Source organism: Lynx rufus, unplaced genomic scaffold (genome assembly GCF_022079265.1).
Source record: "Lynx rufus isolate CCGP_SWC_20201006 ecotype Redwood Valley unplaced genomic scaffold, mLynRuf1.p SCAF_13, whole genome shotgun sequence".
Taxonomy (NCBI): Eukaryota; Metazoa; Chordata; class Mammalia; order Carnivora; family Felidae; genus Lynx; species Lynx rufus.
In genome coordinates, this window is record NW_025814827.1 from 55553161 (window position 1) to 55575020 (window position 21860).

A 21860-nucleotide genomic window follows, 5' to 3' on the forward strand; every position below is an offset into this window, starting at 1 on the left:
ACTTTTTGAGGAAATCCCATAGTTTTCCAGGGTGGCTGCACCAATTTAAATTCCCACAAACAGTGCCTGAGTGTTCCTGTTTCTCAACATCTTCACCAACACTTGTTGTTTTCTTGAGTTTTTTATTTTAGCCATTCTGACATATAAAGTAATAACTCGTTGTAGTTTTGATTTGAATTTCCCTGACGATGAATGATGTTGAGCATCTTTTCATGCATCTGTTGGCCATCTGTATGTCTTCTTTGGAGAAATATCAGTTCATGTCTTCTGCCCACTTTTAATTGGATTTTTTTTGGGGGGGGGGTATTGAGTTATGCCAGTTCTTTATACTTGTTGGATACAAACCCTTTATTGGATATGCCATTTGCAAATATATTCTCCCATTCAATAAGTTGCCTTTTATTTTGTTGTTTCTTTTTTTTTTTTCTTTTGCTTTGCAGAAACTTTTTATTTTGATGTAGTCCCAAGAGTTTATTTTTGCTTCTATTTCCATTGCCTTAGGAGACATATCCAGAAAAATGTTGCTATGGCCAATGTCAGAGAGATTACTGCCTGTGCCCTCTTCAAGGATTTTATGGCTTCAGACTTCACCTTTAAGTCTTTAATCCATTTTGAATTTCGTATAGAGTGAAAGAAAGTGGACCAGTTTCATTCTTTTGTGGGTGGCTGTCCAGTTTTCCCAACACCATTTGTTGAAGAGACTTTTTCCTATTGCATGTTCATTCCTCCTTTGTCAAAGATGAATTGGCCATATAATTATGGGTTTATTTCTGGATTTTCTATTCTGTTACATTGATCTATGTGTCTATTTTTATGCCAGTATCACACTGTTTTAATTACCACCACTTTGTAATATAACTTGAAATCTGGAATTGCAACGCCTCCAGTTTTGTTTTTCTTTTTTAAATTTTTTCTTTTTTGAGATTGCTTTGGCTGTTCAAGGTCTTTTGTGGTTCCAAAGAAATTTTAGGATCAATTATTCTAGTTCTGTGAAAAATGCTCTTGCTATTTTGATAGGCATTGCATTAAATATGTACATTGTTTTGGGTAGTATAGACATTTTAACAATATCTGTTCTTGTAACCCATGAGCACAGAATGTCTTTCCATTTCTTTATCTTGAATTTCCTTCATCAGTGTTTTATAATTTTTAGAGTACAGGTCTTTCACTTCTTTGGTTAAATTCCAGAACAAATAGTGGGCATAAGAGGCAGCAACTGTATTTTTAAGTCCAAGGGTGGAGGGTGAGCTTGCTCTTCCTCATCATAATTTTTTTTTAATTTTTTTAAATGTTTATTTATTTTCGAGACAGAGAGAGAGAGACAGAGCACGAGTGGGGGAGGAGCAGAAACAGAGAGGGAGACACGGAATCTGAAACAGACTCCAGGGTCTGAGCTGTCAGCACAGAGCTCGAACTCAGGAACGATGAGATCATGACCAGAGCCGAAGTCAGATGCTTAACTGACTGTGCCACCCAGGCAACCCATCACCATAAATTTCTATTTACTATGTTAATTCACTAAGGTTAGATTACTGTTAACTATACAATCCTTTTAGGAAAAGACCTATATTAATTACTCAAAGCACCTGGCAATATTAACTCCATGTAACTCTAACAGTTGCTAAATAATGTCACTTCATACTATGATAGAAGGTAAATATACTTTTTAGCAAAAACAATACAGACAGAAGTGGGGGTGGGGGGAATAGTGTCTAGTTTAATCACACCAAGGGTACATCCAAAATAAAAAATAACACTCTGAAACATTACTTATAACTCCAGAGCATTTTAATTCTAAAGAGTTTTTATATGTAAAAAAGTCCCCATGGTTTCCAAATGCCCATCAAAAAGGAAATGAATAATTAGTCCCATCAAAACTGGGGGAAAATTTTTTTTAAAGGAGGTGGAGGGATGCAGGTTGACAACCATTCTCTTTCAAAAAGACAAACACTGCTTCCTCAAATAACCGCTCAGAATGTCAATGGAGAGGAATTAGCAGGAAAAGTAAATGTCCATATTTACGTTGTATATTGTATTGGGCAATTAAATGCCAACTTAGCTATTTAAGAATGACTTGCTAAAACGTTGAAAAAATGAAAGACTTCATCCTTGTCATAGACTGCCACTTCAGTGGAACATTCGGTGCACATGACGGGGTGATAGATTTCTTCCACTTCTGCCTCTACCTGCTCTGGAGCATCTTCACGATTAGACCTCATCTTCTTATGGCCTCGCCTTTTCTTCCTGTTCTCTGGGGTTTTGTATCTTAGAACCTCCTCTTTGTTGACAGAACAATTCATCACAAACATTGCTCTATACTGAGTTTTGTATGATTCATGCCTAAGAGGAAAAACAAATGGAGAATTGCGATTTATGTCCCATTTTAATAGGTTATCTATTTAGATAAAAAAAAAAAAGTTTTTAACTCAAGTATAGTTGATACAGTGTATATTAGTTTCAGATGTACTACACAGTGATTCAACAGGTTTACACCCTATGTATGCTCACCATGAGTGTAGCTACCATGTCACCATACAATGCTATTACAATATCATTTTTATTCCCTATGCTGTACCTTTATATCCCCGTGACTTACTCACTCCGTACCTGGAAGCCTGTATCTCCCACTCCCCTTCACTCATTTTGGCCATCCCCCACCACCCTCTCCTCTGGCAACCATCAGTTTGTTCTCTGTAATTATGGGTCAGTTTCTGCTTTTTGTCTGTTAATTCATTTACTGTTTTTTAGATTTTACATATAGGTGAAATCATACAGTATCTGTCTTTCTTTGACTTATTTCTCTTAGCATAATACCCTTTAGGTCCATCCATGTTGTTACAAATGGCAAGATCTCATTCTTTTTATGGCTGAATATTCTACTGTGTATATTACCATATTGTCTTTATCTATTTATCAATCAAGGGACACTTGGGTTGTTTCATATCTTGGCTATTATAAATACTACTACAATACACATAAGAGTACATGTACCTTTTCAAATTAGTTTTCATTTTTTTTGGATAAAAACCAAGAAGTGGAATTACTGGATCATAAGTTATTGCTATTTTTAATTTTTTGAGGAATCTCTATACTGTTTTCCACAGCAGCTGCACCACATTCCCACCAACAGTGCACAAGAGTTCTTTTTCTCCACATCCTCACAAACACTTGCTATATCTTGTCTTTTTGATTCTAGCCATTCTGACAAGTGTATGAATACCTCATTGTGGTTCTGATTTGCATTTCCATGATGATTAATGATGTCGAGCATCTTTTCATGTGTCTGTTTGACATCTATAGGTCTACTTTGGAAAAATGTCTAGTCAGATACTCTGCACATTTTTTAATTGGATTATTGGGTTTTTTTGGTGTTAAGTTGTATCAGTTCTTTATATATTTTGGATATTAATCCCTTATCAAATGGATCATTTGCAAATATCCTCTCCCATTCAGTGGGTTTATTTTGTTGATGGATTCCTTCACTGCACAAAAGATTTTTATTTTGGTGTAGTCCCAATAGTTTACTCTTGCTTTTATCTTCCTTGCCTTAGAAGACCATCTAGAAAAATGTTGTTATAGCCGATGTCACACTACTGCCTATGTTTTCTTCTAGCCGTTTTATGCTTTCAGGTCTCACATTTAGGTCCTTCATCCATTCTGAGTTGATTTTTGTGTATGATGTAAGAAAGTGGTTCAGTTTCATTCTCGCATGTAGCTAACCAGTTTTCCTAGCACCATTTACTGAAGAGACTATCTTTTCCCTCAGTGTATATTCTTGCATCTCCAATTAGTTAAAATTTGAGAAGACCAAAAACTTACTGAAATACAACCAAAGTACAAATAGAACAAAATGGGAAATTTAAAGAAATGTTAAGGGTTATTTTAAGAATAGGAAAAAACTGGGGCGTCTGGGTGGCTCAGTCAGTTAAGCATCTGACTCTTGATTTCAGCTCGGGTCATGACCTCACAGTTCATGGGAGTAAGCCCCACATCGGACTCTGCACTGAAAGCACGGAACCTGCTTGGGATTCTCTCTCTCCCCCTTTCTTTGCCCCTCCATCACTCATACTCTCTCTCTTCCTGAAAATAAACATTAAAAAAAAAAAAAAAGAGTAGGAAAAAAAATGTGTCAATAGATAATAAAGAATGAATATATCCTCTTTTCTATTGCTTTAAAAGTAACTTTTATCTCCAAAAATAATTTCATTTGCTCTTCAAACTTAGAAAGACAAGAAAAGTTATTGGAAACTTGAGAGCTAATGTTTTGACTGTCTTTTCACATTGTGGCCTGAGACTGCCCTCCTCTCATGACAACTGATGCCATTCTTGTCACCATTTTAGTAAAAGCTACAGTTTTAAAAGCTTAAAGAGCTTCTAGGGGCGCCTGGGTGGCTCAGTCAGTTAAGCGTCCAACTTCAGCTCAAGGCACGATCCTGAGGTTCATGGGTTTGAGTCCCATGTCGGGCTCTGTGCTGACAGCTCAGATGCTATGTCTCTTTCTCTCTCTCTGTCCCTCCCCTGCTCATTCTCTTCCCCCTCTCTCAAAAATAGATAATAAACATTTTAAAAATGAGAAATAAAAATAAAGAATTTGATGAAATTCAACACCAATTCATGGTAAAAATACCCAAAAACTAAAAATAGAAGGAACTTCAATACAATAAAGGTCATATATGAAATTTCCACAGCTAACATCATATTCAAAAATGAAAATTTGTCCTCTAAGATCAAGAACAAGACTAAAAATATCTGCTTTCACCATTTCTATCCAACATAGTACTTGAAGTTCTATTCAGAGCAATTAGCTAAGAAAAAGAAATAAAAGGCATCTACGCTGGAAACAAATAATTCACAGATGACATGATCTTGTATGTAGAAAATTCTGAGCATTACACAAAAAAACTATTAGAGCTAATAAACTACTTCAGCAAAATTTCAGGGTACAAAATCAACACACAAAAATCTGTTCATTTCTACACATGAGCGATTAACAATCCGGAAAGGAAAACAGAATAGAGGTTACCACAGGCTGGGGCAGGAAGGGGTAGAGAATGGGGAATTTTGTCTAATGGGTACAAGGTTTCTGTTTGCAATGACAAAAAAGTTTCTAAAATGGACTGTGGTGATAGCTGCACAATATTGTGAATGTAGTTCATGTCACTGAATTGTACACTTGAAATGGTTAAAATGGGGTACAAGAGTACCTACTCTCACCAGTCCTAGTCGACACAGTACTACAAGTCCTAGCCAGAGCAATCAGGCAAAAAAAAATGAAATAAAAGGTATCCAAATAGGGAAGAAATAAAACTGTTTGTAGATGATATAATCTTATACGCATAAAATTTTAAAGACTCCACCAAAAAAAATATTAAAACATTGTTAAAATAAATATAAAATTCAATGAAGTTTCAGGACACAAAACCAATTACAGGGGCGCCAGAGTGGCTAAGCATCTGAATCTTGATTCTGGCTCAGGTCATGATCTCATGGGTTCAGGAGATAGAGCCCTGCATCGGGCTTTGCACTGACAGCACAACACCTGCTTGGGATTCTCTGTCTCCCTCTCTCTCTGCCCCTCCCCCACAGCTGCTCTCAAAACTTTAAAAAAAATTTTTAAAAAGGGGGGGCCCAGGTGGCTCAGTCAGTTAAGCATCCCCCTTCAGCTCAGGTCAAGATATCACAGTCTGTGAGTTCAAGCCCCATGTCAGGCTCTGTGCTGACAGCTCAGAGCCTGGAGTCTGCTTCGGATTGTCTCCCTCAGTCTCTGCCCATTCCCCGCTCATGCTCTGTCTCTCTCAAAAACAAATAAACATTAAAAAAAAGATTAAAAATAAAAATTACAAAAATCTGCTCTCTATACATTAACAGTAAACTATCTGAAAAAGAAATTAAGAAAATAATCCCATTCATGATGGCATCCAAAATAATAAAACACTTGGGAATAAATTTAACCAAGGAGGTGAGAGATTTATACACAGAAAACTGTTAAGACATTCATGAAAGAAAACGAAGAAAATACACGTAAATGGAAAGATAACCCATGTGCACGCATCAAAAGAATTACTATTGTTGGGGCGCCTGGGTGGCTCAGTGGTTTAAGTGTCAGACTTCAGCTCAGGTCATGATCTCACAGTTCATGAGTCTGAGCCCCACATCAGGCTCTCTGCTGTCAGTGCAAGAGAACTTGCTTTGGACTCTCTGTCCCCCACCCCACTCTCTGCCCCTCCCCTGCTTCCCCAGTGGTGTTCTCTCTTTCTCTCTCTCTCAAAAATAAATAAACATTAAAAAAAAAATTTTTTTTTTAATTTTTTAAAGAATTACTGGGTCACCTGGGTGGCTCAGTAATTTGAGCATCTGACTTTGGCTCAGATCATGATCTCGCAGTCCGTGAGTGCAAGCCCCATGTTGGGCTCTGTGCTGTCAGCTCAGAGCTTGGAGCCTGCTTCAGATTCTATGTCTCCCTCTCTCTCTGCCCCTCCCCCACTCGCATTCTGTCTCTCCCTGTCTCTCAAAAATAAAGAAATGTTAAAAAAAAAAAAAAATTACTATTGTTAAAATGTCCATACTACCCAAAGCCTTCTAGAGTCAATAGAAATAGAAAAAAATCTTATATAGAAAAAAACCTCAAATTTGTGTGGAATCACAAAAAACCCCAAATAGCCAAAGCAACCTTGAGAAAGAACAACAAAGCTGTAAGTATCACACTTCCTCATTTTAAACTGTACTACAAAGCTTTAATCATCAGGGGTGTCTGGGTGGCTCAGTCAGTTAAGCGGTTAAGCCTCTGACTTCAGCTCAGGTCATGATCTCACAATTCATGAGTTCAAGACGTGCGTCGGGTTCTGTGCTGACAGCTCGGAGCCTGGAGCCTGCTTTGGATTCTGTGTCTCCCTCTCTCTCCTCTGCCCACACTCTCTGTATTCATTTAAATGAATAAACATTTAAAAAATTTAAAAAAACAAAAACAACAAAGCTATGATAATCAAAACAATATGGGACTAGCATAAAAACAGACTCACAGAACAGAGAACCCAGAAGTAAACTCATGCATACATGGTCAACTAATATTTGACAAGGGAGCCAAAAATATTCGATGCTGGGAAGATAATATCTTCAATGAATGGTTCTGGAAAAATTGGACAGTCATTTGCAAAATAATGAAACTAGACCCCTGTCTTACTCCACTCACAAAAATTAATTCGAAATAGATTAAAGACTTAAATTTAAGACATGAAGTTGTAAAACTACTCAAACATAGGGAAAAAGCTCAACACGGGTCTTAGCAATAACTTTTTGGATAAGCACAAGCAACAAAAGCAAAAATAAACAAGTTGGGGGAGCTTAGGTGGCTCAATCAGTTAAGCATCCAACTTTTCATTTCAGCTCAGGTCACAATCTCATGGTTGTGAAATGGAGCCACACATCAGGCTCTGTGCTGGAGGTGGAGCCTGCTTGGGATTGTCTCTCCCTCTCTCTCTGCCCTTCCCCCACTCATAGTATCGAAATAAATAAACCTTTTTTTTTTTTTAAGTTAAAAAAATTAAATAATGTAAGTGGGACTACATCAAACTAAAAAGCTTCAGCACAGCAAAGAAACAATCAACAAAAGGAAAAGGCAATCTATGGAATGGGAGAAAATATTTGCAAATCATGTATCTGATAAGGGGTTAACAGGTTAATATTCAAGGAACTCCTACAACTCATTAGCAGAAAATAAACAATCCAATTAGAAAATGGGCAAAGGACCTGAATATTTTTCCAAAAAAAGATATACAAATGGCTAATAGGTACATGAAAAGGTGTTCAACATCCTTAATCATCAGGGAAATGCAAATCAAAACTACAGAGAGATGTCACTTTATACCTGTTAGAATGGCTATTATCAAAAAGACAAGGGATAACCAAAGTGAAACCTTGTGCACTATTGGTGGGAATTTAAATTGGTACAGCCACTATGAAAACAATATGGAGACTCTTCAAAATACTAAAAATATAACTACCGTATGATCCAGCAATCCCACTTCTGGGTATATATCTGAAGGAAATGACATCACTATCTCAAAGAGGTATATATACCCCTACCTCAGCCAGGTGATAAAGGTCAACATTACCAGTCATAAATCTGTTGATTTTTGGTTGATAATCTGTGCCCTTGATATAAAGTAATGAAAACAACACTTTAGCTCTATGGTCTTCTCTCCAAAACCTACTGCAACAGAATTCTTAACAGCCAAAACATGAAACAAACTAAGTGTCCATGCATAGGTGAATGGATAAAGAAAACATGGTGTACAGATACAATGGAGGAGGAGGAGGAGGATCCTGCCATTTGTGAAAACTTGGATGAACCGTGAGGGCATTATACTAAATAAGTCAGACAGAGATAGAAAAATACTGAATGATTTCACTTATATGTGGAATCCAAAAAAAAACAAAAAAAAAAAAACCAAAAAACAAAAAACCTGAACTCCTAAACACAGAGTGTAGATTTGTGGTTGGTGGGGGAAGGGTGGATGGGTGAAGACAGTCAAATGGTACAAACTTCCAGTTATAAGATGGAGAAGGTCTGGGGATATAATATTGTTTAAATAGTTACCAACATTGTACTACATCCTTGAAAGTTGCTAAGAGAGATCTTAAAAGTTCTCAATATATACACACACAAAAGGTATTAAATTTTTAAATGATCTAGTTGACAATAAACTAAATATACAAATGATGGACTCTTTAATAAAAAAATTTTGATGGTTAAAATAGGACATCTTATATGTATTTTATCACAATTTTTTTAAAAAGAGTGTATTTGAGGGGCGCCTGGGTGGCTCAGTAGGTTGAGCATCCACCTTTGGCTCAGGTCATGATCTCACAGTTTGTCAGCTGGAGCCCGGCATCGGGCTCACTGCTCTCAGTGCACAGCCCGCATTGGATCCTCTGTCCCCCTCTCTGTCTGCTCCTCCCCCACTCATTCTTGTTCTCTCTCTAAAATAAATAAAACATTTTAAAAAATGTGTATTTGAGAGATTATGTCATTCCACAACATACATGCAGTTTCACTGAATCTGTGTCAGTAATGGTTAAGTGTTTTATTAAAAAACTACTTATAATAGAACTACATATAACCAAAAGTATTTGCATAAAGGTTAGTCATATAGCAGCAAGGATATAAGAGGACAGAACTTTATTAGAATTCCTAAGTATATACCTCAAAAGTCTATTTCTGATTTAAACAAAAGATCACCAAGTTGTTTTCATTGTGTGCATGTGTATGTACGTGTGTGTGTGTGTTGTTACCCTTTATCCATTACCTTTGGCAATCAAGGCATAGTGTGGTCATGCAGGCAGGGCAGTTCAGGACAGCATCACTATTTGGAACAGGCTGTTGTTGTTGATGTGGCCTCTGTATTCCAAAACCATGATAGCTAGAACAGAAAAAGAAAGGGGGGCAAGGGGTACACATTAAAGCCAGATCTTGATTTCTTTTTCTTTTTTATTTTAAGGAGGCCCCACTCCCTCCTTTTAAGGGGCTCAAGCTCACAATTCCAAGATTAAGAGTCACATGCTCTATGGATTGAGCCAGCCAGACACCCCCAGTGGCATGATTTCTAATGCCACTCTCCAATAAAAGAAACTAGTACTCCTATGAAAAATAACTGATTCTAGGAATGAGGCATACAAGATGAACCTGGAGCATCCTGTAGTGCCAGAAAGTAAGGAAGTGCTCAAAAACAACGAGGTAGGTATGTCAAGGGGGCACAGAAGTCAACTGAAAAGAGTTCCCAGTGGACAAAGCTGAAACAATGAGAACAACAAAATAATGTAGTATTGGATTATAACCTGAAGTATAAGTAAATACTCATGAGTCCATACTGATATAAATGACTGAACAAAGGAAGGAAGGAAGGAAGGAAGGAAGGAAGGAAGGAAGGAAGGAAGGGACAAATCTCCCATAAAGAAGAATAATTAATGAAGATACTCTCCCCTTAAGGAAGTGGAGCATAACTCCCCACTCCACAAGTTTGGGCTGCACATAGTGACTTCCTTCCAAAGAGTACAATATGGAAAGGAGGGGCAGAGGGTAACTTTACAGTTGAGAAACCTGACAAACACTTCCATACCATGGCAATCAAGGTCAATATTAGGTCACTATTAACAACTGATCACAAAATGATGAAAATTGCACTTTATCTCCGTGGCTTCCTTCCCCAAATTCATAATCCCAGTCTAATCATGAGAAAAACATCAAACAAATTCCAATAGAATGGCCTCCTACAATGTATCTGTCCAGTATCCTGAAAAATGTTAAGGTCATCAAAACCAAGAAAAGTCTGAAAACTGTCAGAGCCAAGAAGAGCCTAAAGAGACATGACAATTATTTTTTTTTTAAACGTTTATTTATTTTTGAGACAGAGAGAGACAGAGCATGAACAGGGGAGGGTCAGAGAGAGGGAGACACAGAATCTGAAACAGGCTCCAGGCTCTGAGCTGTCAGCACAGAGCCCGACTCAGGGCTCGAACTCACAGACCGCGAGATCATGACCTGAGCCGAAGTCGGACGCTTAACCGACTGAGCCACCCAGGTGCCCCAAGAGACATGACAATTAAAAGTAACATGGCACGCTCGCTTTGGCAGCACATATACTAAAAAAGTAACATGGCATCCTGAATGGGCTCTTGGAACAGAAAATGGACAGAAGGTAAAAACTAAGGAAATGTGAATAAACTATGGACCTTAGTTTATAATAACGTATAAATACCAGTTCATTAATTGTGACAAATGTACCATATTAATGTAACATGTTAACAGGTGAAACTGTGTGTGTGTGTTGTTGTGGGAAGGTATATGGGAACCATGTATTACTGGCTCAATTTTTCTGTAAATCTAAAACTCTTCTAAAAGCATAAAGTCTATTAATTTGAAAAACCTAGTAAAGCTACATTTAAAACACAAACATGTAAGCTCTAAGTGTCTAAGGATTTTGGTCTGTTTTGTTCCTTGCTGTATTTCAAGAATACAGAACAGTGTCTAGTACATAATAAGTGTCCAATAAATATTCGCTGACTGCAAAATTACAGCACGAATCTACCTATGAATGTAAAGTATGAAAGTATATATTCTTAAAAGGGACTAATGGTAAACTCCTAAAACCTCAACAACAGAAAATAAATCATGTGGCGTTACTTTCTAAATCCTTTAAATGTCTCTGGGGAAAAATACTGAAAACATGCAGTACATACTTTAAAACTGTTGTTAAATACCTCCAATGCTTAACAGATTTCAAAACCCAAACCCAAGAAAGTAACTTATTCATTCAATAGCTACTTAATAAGAGCCCATTTTACAAAGTGCAAGATGCCTAGGATAAAGCAGTGAACAGACAGGCATGATCACTGCCCTTGTGATACTTAAAAAGTAGTGAGTTCAGGGGCGCCTGGGTGGCGCAGTCGGTTAAGCGTCTGACTTCAGCCAGGTCACGATCTTGCGGTCCGGGAGTTCGAGCCCCATGTCAGGCTCTGGGCTGATGGCTCAGAGCCTGGAGCCTGTTTCCGATTCTGTGTCTCCCTCTCTCTCTGCCCCTCCCCCGTTCATGCTCTGTCTCTCTCTGTCCCAAAAATAAATAAACGTTGAAAAAAAAAAATTTTTTTTTAATTGTTTTTTAAAAAAATAAATAAATAAAATAAAAAAATTGTTTTTTAAAGATTATATAATAAAGATACATTCCATCTTACCTCACTGACAAATTCTGTTACCAGAATCAAGAGCTACACTATAATTTCCTTAACTATCTCAATACTCATAGCACTTAAAATGTTTATTTTACACTGGAGATATTCATGGGGCGGGGGCGCTTGGGTGGCTCAGTCAGTTGAACATCTGACTTTGGCTCAGGTCATGATCTCACAGTTCATGAGTTCAAGCCCCACATCAGGCTTTGCATTGACAATGCAGAGCCTGCTTCAGATGATTCAAAAATAAATAAACATTAAAATACACACACACACACACACACACACACACACACACACACACACACACATATGTTCATTAGGGGTGCCAAGGTGGCTCACTTGGTTAAGCATCCAACTTCAGCTCAGGTCATGATCTCACAATTTTTGAGCTTGAGCCCATCAGGCTCTCTGCTGTCAGCCACAGAGCCCACTTCGGATCCTCTAAGCCCTGCCCTCTGCTGCTCCCCCATGTGCACCCACACACTCTCTCTCTCAAAAATAAATCATCTGAATGAAATTTTCTGGTAATTTTCAAAGTAAACAATTCAGCAGTTTTGTCTCAAAAATTTTAATGTATGTCCATATGAACATATACACATACAGTGAAAATGTGAATGTTGTAAATATCACCTTTTAATCATTTTTCTCTGAAGATTCTAAATATTAAAGTTAAGTTCTTACCCTCTTCTCTGTGCATCAACCCAGGCCTGATCTCTGTTATCTTTCTCAGGATCATACAGTAATTCATCATTTGTTGGAATCCTGTGTCGTTTCTTCTTTTTCTTCTTGGTCACCTGTGCTAATTTTGAAAATGTTAAGGATATGGCTAGGTATGTCTAAATTACACACCTTTTTAAGACAGAATGTAGAATTCCCACCTACCTTTTTTTTCTACTTATATTTTCCTAAAAAAAAATTTTTAACTATTCCTCCAAATAAAGTTCTTATCCAATTAACAAAGCATCAGGACACCTGGGTAGCTCAGTCACTTAAGCATCTGGCTCTTGATTTCAGCTGAGGTCATGGTCTTACTAATTGTGGGTTCAAGCACAGGATCAGACTGGGATTCTATCCCTCCCTCCCCCTCTGCACCTCCCCTGTGTGAACGTCAAAATAAATAACCTTAAAAAAAAAACAAGGAATTAAAATGAAGGTGACAGAAGAGGGAAAAATTGTTTCTTCACTAAAAACTGTTATCTCAAAAACTGAATTCAAATAATGAGGATCCAGAGTCTCAGAAAGGTCAAAGGGAGCCAAGATTAGAAAATTTTGATGTATAAAGCATAAGAGACTGTTAAAAACTGAGAACAAACTGAGGGTTGATGGAGGGTGGGAGGGAGGGGAGGGTGGGTGATGGGTATTGAGGAGGGCACCTTTTGGGATGAGCACTGGGTGTTGTATGGAAACCAATTTGACAATAAATTTCATATATTAAAAAAAAAAAAGAAAAAAGAAAATTTTGATGTATAAAGTCTCAACAAGTTCCTATCTATAAAATGGTAGTGAAATCAAAATAAAATATTTCAAAAATGAATGAAAAAACACTATGATCATCCACATACACTAGACTTTTAAAATGTACTTAGGTCAATACTTAGATAATAATACATACAAACATAAAATTGTTTCTTCACCATATAAATGTGTTGTCTGTGTATTCCAGTGTAACTACTGATATAATTAAATTAGTTGTAGTTCTTATGTTTACCTTTGCTCAGATTTTATACAAAATCAATTCTAAAGAACAGAGGCTGATTAAAAAAAAGCAAGAAGTCAGAAAAAATTCTGCAAAATATAAAGTATTTATAAGTTTCTAAATTTCCTGTAAAAATATAGAAACTATTTGCAGGTGTGAAACCAAATATTGCTGCATTAAGGAACCTTAAGGAAGAGTGTGGCCAAGAGCCCTGAGTCAGGACACCCAGTCCTTCTCCCTGGGCACATCCATGCAGTACCCTTGCTGCTCCCAAGGCCTCATATGTGCATTCCCATCTGTTTTTATTCATCATTCCTGCTTTTGTTTTCACATCAATGGCCTACCATTTCTTTTTTTTTTTTTAAAGATTTTCTTTTTTTTTTTTTAATTTTTTTAACGTTTATTTATTTTTGAGACAGAGAGAGACAGAGTATGAATGGGGGAGGGTCAGAGAGAGAGGGAGACACAGAATCCGAAACAGGCTCCAGGCTCTGAGCTGTCAGCACAGAGCCGGACGCGGGGCTCGAACTCACGGACCGTGAGATCGTGACCTGAGCTGAAGTTGGCCGCCTAACCGACTGAGCCACCCAGGCGCCCCCCTACCATTTCTTAGAAGACAAAACTCAGAGGGAAATCCTAAAATCCAATAATTGTTAGGTAAATGTTTTTTCCATGAAATATAACGGCTAAACCTGGTAAACATGCTACTTACCTGTTTTGTCTTCATCCTCAGAATCAGAATCAAAATATATATCATCGTAGTACTTTGTCAGAGCTGTTCCAACTTTTCCAGTTCCTGAAGAAGACCCTAGTTACGTAAGGGAAGTTTAAAGACTAAACCATACATATTTAACAAGAAAAAAAACTCAGTATATTCTTCCATCACCTCAAAGCAGTATCAACTCATTCCCAATCTCATTTGGATGGAAAAATACTTTCACATCAATGACTTACTGAATGTTTGTGCCCTGTGCAATTACAGAGAACTGTAATTGTTAATTATAGAAATGGATTAAGTGTTCCAAATCATGAGAAAATTATTCTCTCACCCTTCCCACAAATCTAATTCAATAAAATAGCCTATTTCCAGATTGCCACCATACAGCTCTCTACCTTTCAGCCATGCAGTACACTGTGAAGAACAGGGAATAAACATCTTGTTGTAAGGGACTTCAGGGGAAAGAGGATAAGAGCCCTAAAGAGCGGCAGAGGGAATGACACAAGAACACATTCCTTCTCTCCTCACTTGTGCCTAGTGTCATGACTCATACTGTATTCATGTCATATGCTTGTGTCCCTAATTCTTCCTCTTAATTAACATCTGCTTTTGCTTTTATTATTATTATATATGCTTTCAGTTCCTAACAGTTAATACATAGCATATATTATGGAAACCAAAGCTAAGGCACAAATCAGTTTTTGGATCAAGTACATTTTACATAAAGACAAAGTACCAAATGAAGTATGTTTCACTACTTACTAAAATGACACAATTTGTGGTGACATATTCAATGTGCCCCTATCAATGCTATATAACTCTAAAAATACCTCTCTAAGCTTGTGTGTCTTTTTCTTTTTTTCTTTTTTATCCTGGGGTAAAAATAAAGGAGGGAGTTCTGAGTGGCTCAGTTAGTTGAGCATCTGACTCTTGATTTCGGCTCAGATCTTATTTATTTTGAGAGAGAGAGAGAGAGAGAAGCAGAGAGTGAGTGAGCGCACGCGTAGGAGTGGGGCAGAGAAAGAGAGGGAAAAAGGAGAATCACAAGCAAGCTCCAAGCTGTCAGCGCAGAGCCCAACTTGGGGCTTGATGTCATGAACCATGAGATCATGACCTGAACCAAAATCAAATCGGAACACTCAACCGACTGCACCACCCAGGCATTCCACAAATAAACTCAAAAAAAAAATTACAAAAGGAAATCATGTAAGTAAACAATACTAAACAGTGTCATTTCAACGACACAGGAAAATTCTTCACTAGTCATCAAAGAAACTATGCTCAGGTTGCCAAATACATTTATTCATTCACTCGGTAAATATTTAATGAGCACATACTCAAAGTGCTGGGATGCAACAGGGCACAAATGAGGTTCCTGCCTTGTAAAGCTTAGAAAAATATCTATATGAGGGGCACATGGGTAGCTCGGTCAGTTGGGTGGCTGACTTCGACTCAGGTCACAATCTCACGGTTTTTGAGTTCAAACCCTGCATCAGGCTCTGGGCTGACAGCTCAGAACCTAGAGTCTGCTTCGGATTCTGTGTGTCGCTCTCTCTCTCTGCCCCTCCCCGACTCACACTCTGTCTCCCAATACTGAATAAACATTAAAAAATATGTATATATATCTATATGAAAATCTAAAAGTTTACCTGTTTCCAGAGAGGATAACTTGTCCTCCATTGTTTTTATGGTGGAATTTAATTCAGCTTCCATTTCTTTTTCAAATTCATCTTCACTAGATGATTCACTTTCTCCAGTAAGACATTCTCTGATGAGTTTTCGTTTTTGGTCAGGAGTTCCATGTAAAAGCACATCCACTTCATCTTCAGAACTAGTATACGTTTAAATCATAAGGCACATGAATACTAAAAAATTAAAATAACTTATAACTCCCATCATCTCCTTGCCCAACAGTTTTAAGTTTTACAAGGTTGCCTTTATCTATTATATTACATACAGCTATTCTCATTTAAAGATCAACCCTTTCTGCATATTTCTAAATATATTTTTAATGTCTGCATAACATTTCATCTTACAGATGCTGTACATTTATTTCTAACTCTCTGCTATTATGCTACAATGAATACCTCTGTAGAGTATATGTAATTTTCTGTTGATTTCCTTAGGATAAAAGGAATTTTTTCCTTAGGATAAAATTTTATGTCCAGAATTAGACATACAAGCATCTTTCTGACTTCTTGAATTATCACACTGTTATTTCCAAAAGTTTTGTATCAATTCATACTTCCATCAGCAATGAAAATTTTACTGTTTTTTAAAGATTTTTAAAACTCTAAGTACTTAAATAAAACTTAGTATATATAACCAATATATAGCTAATATAGCCACACAAAATGTTAACAGATAATAATTACATATTACAGTTTAAAAGGCACAATGCTACAGAGAACTATTAAGAGAAAGTTATATTACAAATGCTCCTGAGCAATTATTGCCAATATACTTGGCCTTTTGCACCTGTCCCCACTACCAACAGTATGACAGTGGGGCACCTGGGTGGTTCAGTCATTAAGCAGCCAACTCTTGATTTCGGCTCAGGTCATGATCTCACAATTTGTGAGTTTGAGCCCTGCATCCAGCTCTGCACTCACCGTGCAGAGTCTGCTTTGGATTCTCTTTCTCCCTCTCTCTGCCCCTCCCCTGCTCTTTCTCTCTCTCAAAATAAATAAGCTTAAAAAAATTTTTTTAAATAAATAACAGTATGACAGAATTAAACCAGATATCAAAAAGAATGAAATGTTATCAAAATGAGTGAAATGCCTAAGATATTTTTAATATAATCAACAATTCATAAATAATGTTCAATTATTTGTGGTCTGATGAATAGTTGCAGACTACCCCTAGTTTTTGTTTCTCTATTTTCTTCTTCTACAACAATGCTTTTGAGCCTCCGGCAGAAGGTAAATCAGAAAACTGCAATTCACACCAATCAAGTTTGCTAGTGATAGAGTCCTTAGCCAGATTCTACTCTCAAGAGAATTCCCCATCTAACAACATTCCTCATCCTGACGAGCATGCTCCCTTTCTCCAGTACCACTATATTCATTTGGGTTCTCTTAACTCTGCCTGTCCCACCATATCCTAAGCATCTCCAGGCCTCCAAACTCTTCCATTTCAGTACACTCTTAATCCTGTTGCCAGAAAGCTATTCCTAAAGAACTCTCATCATACCACTAGCCAATTCCCAAAGAAATCATCCATGGCCAAACTTCTGAGCACAGCATTCAAAAAAGCCTTTCCCATTTGGTTTCAACTTATCTTTTCAACGTTACCTCTCACCCACCAGTGGTCTCCAACGGGGAGCACTTTGTTCTCCAGAGAACATATGGCATAGAACATATGGCATAGAGACATTTTTGATTGCCACAACTTGGGGCAGGGGGTGGAGGGGCTACTGGCTTCTAGTGGATAGAGGTCAGGGATGCTGCTAAACATCCTATAATGCACAGAATAACCCCTCAATAGAGAATTATCTGATCCAAGATGTCAATTCTACTGACACTGAGAAACTCTGATTTTCCCTATATTCAAGTGTTTCCAAAGGACAAAATGTAGATTATCTTAAGGAGTACCAAGACAGACCACTAAATAACTTTGAAGCCATTGCTGGTGGGAATGTAAAATGATAAAGCTTCTATGGAAAACAGCTTGACAGTTTCTTATAAAACTAAACATGCAACCACCATACAATCCAGCAATCACACTCCTGGGCATTTACCCCAGAAAACTGAAAACTAACATTCACACAAAAACCTCTACATGATTGTTTACAGATACTTTATTCACAAGAGTCAAAATTAGAAACAATTAGACATCCTTCAATAAAGGAATGGTTAAGGGGTGCCTGGGTGGTTCAGTCAGTTGAGCAACTGACTCTTGATTTCAGCTCAGGTCATGATCCCAGGGTCATGGGATAGAGGCCTGTGTCAGGCTCTGTGCTGAGTGTGGAGTCTGCTTAAGATTCTCTCTCTCTCTCTCTCTCTCTCTCTCTCTCTCTCTCCCTCTGCCCCCTGCCCCACTCACACTATCTAAAATTAAAAAATATTTTTAAAAAATTTTAAATACGGGAATAGTTAAAACAAATGTGAAATAGTACTCAGCAATAAAAAAGGAATGACTTACTGACACTTGCAATAATGTGGATGAACCTCCAGGTATTATGCTGAATGAAAAAAACCAATCTCAAAAGGTTACATACTGCATGATTCCATTTACATAATATTCTTGAAAAGGACAAAATTATAGAAGTGGAAAATAGATTGGTAGTTACCAGCAGTTAAGTAGTGCATGGGAGAGAGGGGACAGGAAGTGAGCAATGAGGGATCCTTGTGGTAATGGAAATGTTCTATATCTTGACCCCATTAATGTCGATATCCCAGGTGTGATATTACAGCAGAGTTTTATCAAATATGTTAACATTGAGGGAAACTGGGTGGAGAAGACACAGAACCCCTCTGTATTATTTTTTGTGTAACTTTTCTTATAGCATAATTTACTGTCACAAGTACATGCATTTAAATACACAATTAGGGTGCCTGGGTGTCTCAGTTAAGCGTCCAACTTGGTTTCAGCACAGGTCATGATCTCATGGTTGGTGAGATCAAACCCCAGTTCGGGCCCTGCACTGGCATCTCGGAGCCTGCTTGGGTTCTGTTCTGTCTCTCTGCCTCCCTGCCACTCTCCCCCTCTCTCTCATTCTCTCTCTCTCAAAATAAATAAATATTTTTAAAAAGAAATTTAACTCAAAAAAATCTAATGTTTGTTTATTTGAGAAAGAGAGAAAGCAGGGAAGGGGCAGAGAATGAGAGAATTCCAAGCAGGCTCCATGCTGTCACTGGCAGAGCCCAACTCAGGGCTTGATCTCACCAACCATGAGATCATGACCTGAGCCGAAATTAAGAGCCCGAGGCTCAGCCACGTGAGCCACCCACGCACCCCGACCTGAGGAAAAGTATTAAATAAATAGTAACACAGGGAAATATAGAGACAGTAACGGCTAAATAACTCAAGTCCAGGAAACCCTGCTATATTCCAATCAAACTGAATTACTAATTGAGGCCTACTAATTCATATACCTCCTTTCACAGACCAGACCTATTAACTGACACTCTTTCTCTCAGGAAACCTTGGAATCCATCCTTACTCCCCACAAGAGAAATCTTCACAGCAGTCTAATCTCCCAAGCCTTCAACCCCTCCCAGGATAACACGAGGAAACATTACAATTGAAGAAAGGTCAGTTTCACAAAAAGCTTAGTTGAAAAGAAGGTTTTAGATTTATTAATAGGATCTGCTGCCAGCTTTAAAAAGTGGATAAATTTTCCTGGAACTCTCTTGCCAACATAACTGCAAGCTTCCCCCAGGTAGGATTAATCCCTCCTTTCTGGAAATTCCCACAGAATTTGATTTGTGACTATCTCAGGCCACTGTTTTCTACAATACTCTTCTGAGATACATACTTCTTTTCAAGATACTTATCTTCCGAGATACGTGTCTGATTTCCCCTACTATAGTGCAAGCCTGTAGAAAACCGTAGCCCAGAGAAAGCACAGATAGGCGTTCAAAAAGGCAGGCTGAATAGTCCCTTATTTCTGTTTATGGCAGTTTCGTCTTCAAGATTGTCAGTTCACAGTAAGTCCCATAAACCTCACAATATACTTAAGATATAGTTATTATATTGCCTTTTTCTGTTTATTTATTTTGGAGACAGCGAGCGGGGGGGGGGGGGGGGTCCTTAATCAGGCTGCACGCCCAGCGCTGTGCCCAACACAGGGGGATCTCACGACTCTAGAGATTATGACCTGAGGGGAAATCAAGAGTCCCAGGCTTAACTGACTGGGCCAACCGGGAGCCCCTATTATAGTTCCTTTTTATAGATGAGCAAAAGGAGGATAACTTGCCTTCAGTCACAGTTAGCAAGCTGCAGAGGCAGGATTCGATTCCAAGGTTTTTGAAGACTTACTCCAGAATATCTCTGTTCCCCGCGCGAGTGTCGCCCCCCCCCCCACCTCACCAGAACACCCCTCGGCGTCGCACAGGCAACAGCGAGGCGCAAAAGGCGCCCAACTGCTGGCCTGAGGGTCCCCAAAGGCCTGGTAGGCGCAGCGAATACAGAAGGCTAAAGCCTGGCCTCGGCCCGAAGCCTCGGGGGCCGGGAGGGGACAGGGACCCACCTGCTCAAAGCTGGCTCCTCGTCGCTAGGCTCTTCAACTGCGTAGGGGTCATAGTCATCCTGGAGCCGGTTCATGGTGGCCTGTACCCTCTGGCACCAGCGGCAAGCGGCCGCTCGGTATCTGTTTACTCCACAGGCCGCTCCGCTAAAGGGTCTGGAACCCACTTCCGCCCGCACTTCCGTGCCCTCCCTGCGCGCCTGCGCAGATCATCCTAGCAAGAGGGCGGGGAGAAAGGATCAGCCGTAGCATCCACCACAGCGGTGCGCTGCTTTCGCTTACCTGAATAGAGCTACCTTATTACTGAAAATAGTAATTAGCACCGTCATAAGTAGCAGCCTCTGAGACGAGCACAGTACAGTACAGTGTCTCACATCGTGACATAAAGGAGCAGAAATCTAGACGCTGAGGAACAGGCAGCACATAACAAAAGCTCTTTAGGATACTCAGTAATTTCTGGGAGTGTAAAGGAGTCCTTAGACCAAAAAGTTTGAGAACTCTGATATAAAGACAATTCAGTTGATACCTGGAAAAAAGAACCTCCGTTTTGGAGGACTGTTACAGGCTGTAACAGAGGGGAGGAAATAAAAGTCTCTGGCTTGGTAACTTCTATTTTGTGTCATTCTTTTGGGAGGATTAGGAGTTATTTTTAGGGGGCGCCTGGGTGGCTCAGTCGGTTAAGCGTCCGACTTCAGCTCAGGTCACGATCTCGGGGTCCGTGAGTTCGAGCCCCGCGTCGGGCTCTGGGCTGATGGCCTGGAGCCTGCTTCCGATTCTGTGTCTCTCTCTCTGCTCCTCCCGCGTTCATGCTCTTTCTCTCTCTGTCTCAAAAATAAATAAACTTTTTAAAAAAATTTTTTTAAAGAGTTATTTTTATATTTCATTTTATTATATCTTTGGTACTTGCAGATTTCTTCCAATGAAGCAGTTATTTATAGTTGCCTGCTCAGTAATTAAGAACTATAAAGCTTAAGTGTGGGAAGCTTGAATTCTTTCCTAGATTCGTTACTGATTTGCTCTAGAGCCTTGGAAAAGTCACATCATTAATAGGTCTTATGCTGGTTCCTTTGTTTATAAAATGACATTAAGGACAAAATAACTCCTACTTTTACTCCTATGTTAACAGAAACTTTGTCTCAGTCCGTCCTCTCCCTGTCCCTCCATCAGGAGTTTCACTTAACTCCCTCTACACACCCAAAGTCACATAGCACACCCTGTGGGGCTCCACCATTATGCTGTCTGCCTTCCTATGGGAACCCCATACTCCACCAGCTGGGCTGGGCCCCTTCTAGGAAGAAAAACTTTGTAAATATGAAATGGTTTGTACTAGTGTTAGTTATAAGGAATACCCTTAAGTTTAGATTCGACTATTTAAAATGGAATCCTATTAGGGGCGCCGGCTGGCTCAGTCTGTGGAGCATGTGACTCTTAATCTCGGGGTCAGGATTTCAAGCCCCCTGTTGGGCCTGTGAGGGTTAAATTGTAGTGTAGGGCTAACCTGTAGCTTGAGAGATAACAGCTTTGTGTTA

The 21860-nt window shown here is 38.8% G+C and overlaps 1 protein-coding gene across 3 annotated transcripts; it reads right to left on the reverse strand.

Annotated features, from left to right (window-relative positions):
• Positions 1-1770: 1770 nt before the first annotated feature.
• Positions 1771-20501, reverse strand: EAPP (E2F associated phosphoprotein). Of its 3 annotated transcripts, none has more exons than XM_047075588.1 (6): positions 20335-20495; positions 15791-15972; positions 14136-14219; positions 12409-12526; positions 9306-9419; positions 1771-2340 (listed from the first exon to the last, which is right to left on the reverse strand). In XM_047075588.1, exons 1-6 carry the CDS (start codon positions 20406-20408, stop codon positions 2064-2066), a joined length of 849 nt encoding a protein of 282 aa, XP_046931544.1. In that variant the 5' UTR covers positions 20409-20495; the 3' UTR covers positions 1771-2063. The 3 variants fall into 3 exon arrangements, with proteins under 3 accessions (XP_046931544.1, XP_046931543.1, XP_046931545.1); XM_047075587.1 differs by having other exon boundaries at positions 14136-14231; positions 20335-20494; XM_047075589.1 differs by lacking the exons at positions 1771-2340; positions 12409-12526 and having other exon boundaries at positions 9349-9419; positions 14136-14231; positions 20335-20501.
• Between the last annotated feature and the right edge of the window lie 1359 nt (positions 20502-21860).

What these genes read in the sequence shown, in the direction of transcription:
- EAPP (XM_047075587.1), bottom strand. Translation starts at nt 20,408, where the DNA reads ATGAACCGGCTCCAGGATGACTATGACCCCTACGCAGTTGAAGAGCCT. An exon ending in TGAGGATGAAGACAAAACAG is followed by an intron (nt 12,527 to 14,135) that starts GTAAGTAGCATG and finishes TTTCAAAATTAG; the next exon opens with CACAGGTGACCAAGAAGAAA. An exon ending in CTATGCCTTGATTGCCAAAG is followed by an intron (nt 2,341 to 9,305) that starts GTAATGGATAAA and finishes TTTTCCTCTTAG; the next exon opens with GCATGAATCATACAAAACTC.